General features: G+C 63.4%; 1 protein-coding gene across 1 annotated transcript in view; it reads right to left on the minus strand.

Moving 5' to 3' along the window:
• Window positions 1-3,015, minus strand: part of TRIM28 (tripartite motif containing 28) — a 21,340-nt gene that overhangs the window by 4,206 nt on the left and 14,119 nt on the right. Inside the window, exons 9-13 of the mRNA XM_009285467.1 lie at window positions 2,920-2,962; window positions 2,794-2,833; window positions 2,223-2,285; window positions 1,369-1,570; window positions 1,044-1,297 (exon numbers count right to left, since the gene is read on the minus strand). Of these exons, the coding sequence (XP_009283742.1) occupies window positions 1,044-1,297; window positions 1,369-1,570; window positions 2,223-2,285; window positions 2,794-2,833; window positions 2,920-2,962 (602 nt within the window). The remainder of the gene's footprint in view (window positions 1-1,043; window positions 1,298-1,368; window positions 1,571-2,222; window positions 2,286-2,793; window positions 2,834-2,919; window positions 2,963-3,015) is intronic.

Consider the following 3,015-nt stretch of genomic DNA (forward strand, 5'->3'; position numbering starts at 1 on the left):
ATACCAGCTCCCCAGCGATCAAAGAGGTCCCGACTGATCCAAGATCGATGCGCGACTCTTCCCATGGATCAGGGCAGTAGATCCCCAGGGCACCTGGGTTGCTGTGTAGGTCCCCAGGTGGACTGAGGACCTACAAGGGATCCAGGAGGGTCAGCAATGGAGTAGAGCACCATGGAGCTCGGACACCACAGGTTCCCCCAGGATTTGGGATCAACAGGTAGATCCCAATGCAGATGAGGGCCAGGAGATCCCAGAGGATCTGGGCTTGAGAAGTGTATCCCTCCATGGATGGCAGAGAGCAGATCCCCAGGGCTCTGTGGTCAACAGCCGGACCTCCACAAGGATTGAGACGGGATCTCCAGGGATCATAGGGCGGTCCCTGCGTGGATCTGAGAGCTGGCCTGGTCCATGGGGTTTGAAGATCCCAGGAAAAAAAACCCAGCAAATCCTGAGGATCCAGTAGCAACCAAGGACGGGAAAACCTGGGTGGCAGCAACTCCCTCGGAGGAAGGATCAGTGGATCCCCAAAGACACCAAAAGAACCCAAGGGAGAGACGTGGACTGCGGTCAAGTGGCTCCCAAAGCTCCAGCAGTGGCCAAGGACCTCTGGGTTGGAGAAGAACTGGATCAGGGCGGGGCAGCAGATAGATCCCAGAGTGATCACTCAAGGAATCTAGTGACACCAGAGGATACCCCCCAAGGAATCAGGAGGGGTGGAAGCAATTCCACCCCCATCCTGGGACAAGGAAGCAGTAGATCCTATGGGAGATGAGTAGTTCCTGTGAGACATCATCAGACCCCAAAGATCTGGTGGCTCTGGGTGATCCCTGAAGATCCCCGAGATCCTCCACAATGCCACGGGGCAGTAACCCCCAAGCAAGGCGGATCGCAGGGGAGAGCAGTAGATCCCGGGGGATCTAGCAGTGCCAGAGGAGCCCAGCGGGGACAACGGAGCAGCGACCCTCAGGGACGGGAAATCAGTGGAGCCCGGGGAGGTGACCGGGGCAGCTGATCCCAGGCTGCCCAGCGGATCCCAGGCATACCTGGGGACCTCCTGGAGGGCGGGGAGGTGACAGTCGAGGTGGTAGCAGCGCTCGCAACGGTCACACATCACCACGGCACCGGCCTGACAGCAGACGCGGCAACAGGAGACCCCGGGACCGGAGGGGGCTCCCGGGGGGACAGATCCCAGCCCCAACGAGGATCCGGGGTGTCCCAGCACCCCGGGGTGCTCGGGAAGCAGCCCCACCGGCTTGGTGTCCTGGGTGTCCCTGATGGCTGCCTCCTGCTGCTCCTCCTGCCAGGGGGGAGAGAGGGGTGAGACAGACAGAGAGGGAGGGAGGCGGGGACGGGCAGAGGGACACCCACCTTGACGGTGAGGGGGATGGGGGGCCGCGGTTGCGCCCCCCGCTCGATGACAATGAGGCTGAAGTCCTCGGCCGAGGTGCCGGGGAAGACACGGAAGACGGGGGGCTGCGCCGCCCCTGACAGATCCAGGTCCAGCCGCTCCAGGCTGACCCGCGGCACCTTGCGGAGGAGGGCGCTCACCGGGCCCCCGGGGGGGCGGCTCCTGGGGGGCATGGGGGGCTCAGGATTTTGGGGGAACCCCCCCCAACCCTCCTGGGGAGATTCCCTTGGGGCTTGGGGTGCTGGCTGCCCCTGGTCCCTTCAGGACGGGGGTGCCAACAGGGAGGGCCCCCAGTCACCCTGCAGCAGAAAGGGGACAAGGGACAGAGGGGACCCCAGCCACCCCCTGGCACAGGGGAACAAAACGGGGGGACCCCAGAAACAGTGATAAGGCTCAGGGGAGCATTGGGTACAGGGGGGGTCCTGGTCACCCCCTGGCACACCGGGACACAGCCACTCCCTGGTGCAGGGGACAAGAAGGGGAGGACCCCAGGAACAGAGTGACAGGGGACAGGGACATCCCAGACAAGGGACCCTCAGGAAGGGGGTGACAAGGGATGAGATGGGGGGGGGGCTTGTAGTTGCCCCTGGACAGAGGTGACAAGGGTCAGGGGAGCATTGTGTACAGGGTGACAAAGGACACAGAGGTCCCAGTAACCCCTGGGGACAAGGGCAAGGGCTGTCCTGGTTGTCCCCTGGCACAAGAGACAGGGTCACCCCAGGCCCGGGGCCCCACCTTCCACCCCCTCAACTCACTGTTGGAATGGAGGTACCTTAAATCCCCACCCCACCCACCCCCGAGCCTCTGTCATTACCGCTTAATGAGCAGCTTCTTAACGAACTTCTCCTCTTCCCCAGAAGAATTAAGGTGTTTTCTCCTGTATAACGAGGTTGTCAGGGCACCTTGAGGGGGCCCAAGCAGCCCCCCAAGCCCCAAAATTGTGTTCCTCCCAGCTGGGAGACCTCCTGGGATGGAGTCCCACTAGCCAGGGACAATGACGGGGACACGGTGGCCCTGTCCCATCCTCCATGCCTGGGTATGGAGTCACAGGGGACATGGGGGACTGCGGCCACCTCTGGGTATGAGGTGACAAGGGGCGGGGGGACCCTGGGTATGGGGTGAGAGGGTGTCCCTGCCACCCCCTGGACATGGACCAACACGGGACAGGGTCCCTGGTGTGGGGTGACAAGGAAAGGAGGTCCCACATAGGGGTGACAAGGGACGGTGCTGTCTAAGCCACCCCCAGGCACACTGTGACAGGGGTCCCGGGTACGGGGTGACACAGGATAACTCATGGGGGGGCTCAAAGCCACCCCCCAAGGCACAGGGTGACAAGGGCCAGCAGATCCCCGGGGACAAGGGACAGGGGGTCCCGCCACACTCACCTCTTCACTCCTCTGAGAGCAGCTTCAGGGGGGCCATTGGCTGCGGAGAAAAACCCACATCAGGGACCTTCCTCCCTCATCCTCCTCCCTCCCCCCCAGGCCCCCTCGTGTCACCCCACCACTCACCGAGCTCAGCGCCCGCAGCCGTGTCCCCGGGGCTCTCGGCCATCTGCGGGTAAAGGGTGGGCGGGGACTGGTCGGGGCAGCCCAGCCCCTCAGACC

Source organism: Aptenodytes forsteri, unplaced genomic scaffold (assembly GCF_000699145.1).
Source record: "Aptenodytes forsteri isolate BGI_AS27 unplaced genomic scaffold, ASM69914v1 Scaffold472, whole genome shotgun sequence".
Classification (NCBI taxonomy): Eukaryota; Metazoa; Chordata; class Aves; order Sphenisciformes; family Spheniscidae; genus Aptenodytes; species Aptenodytes forsteri.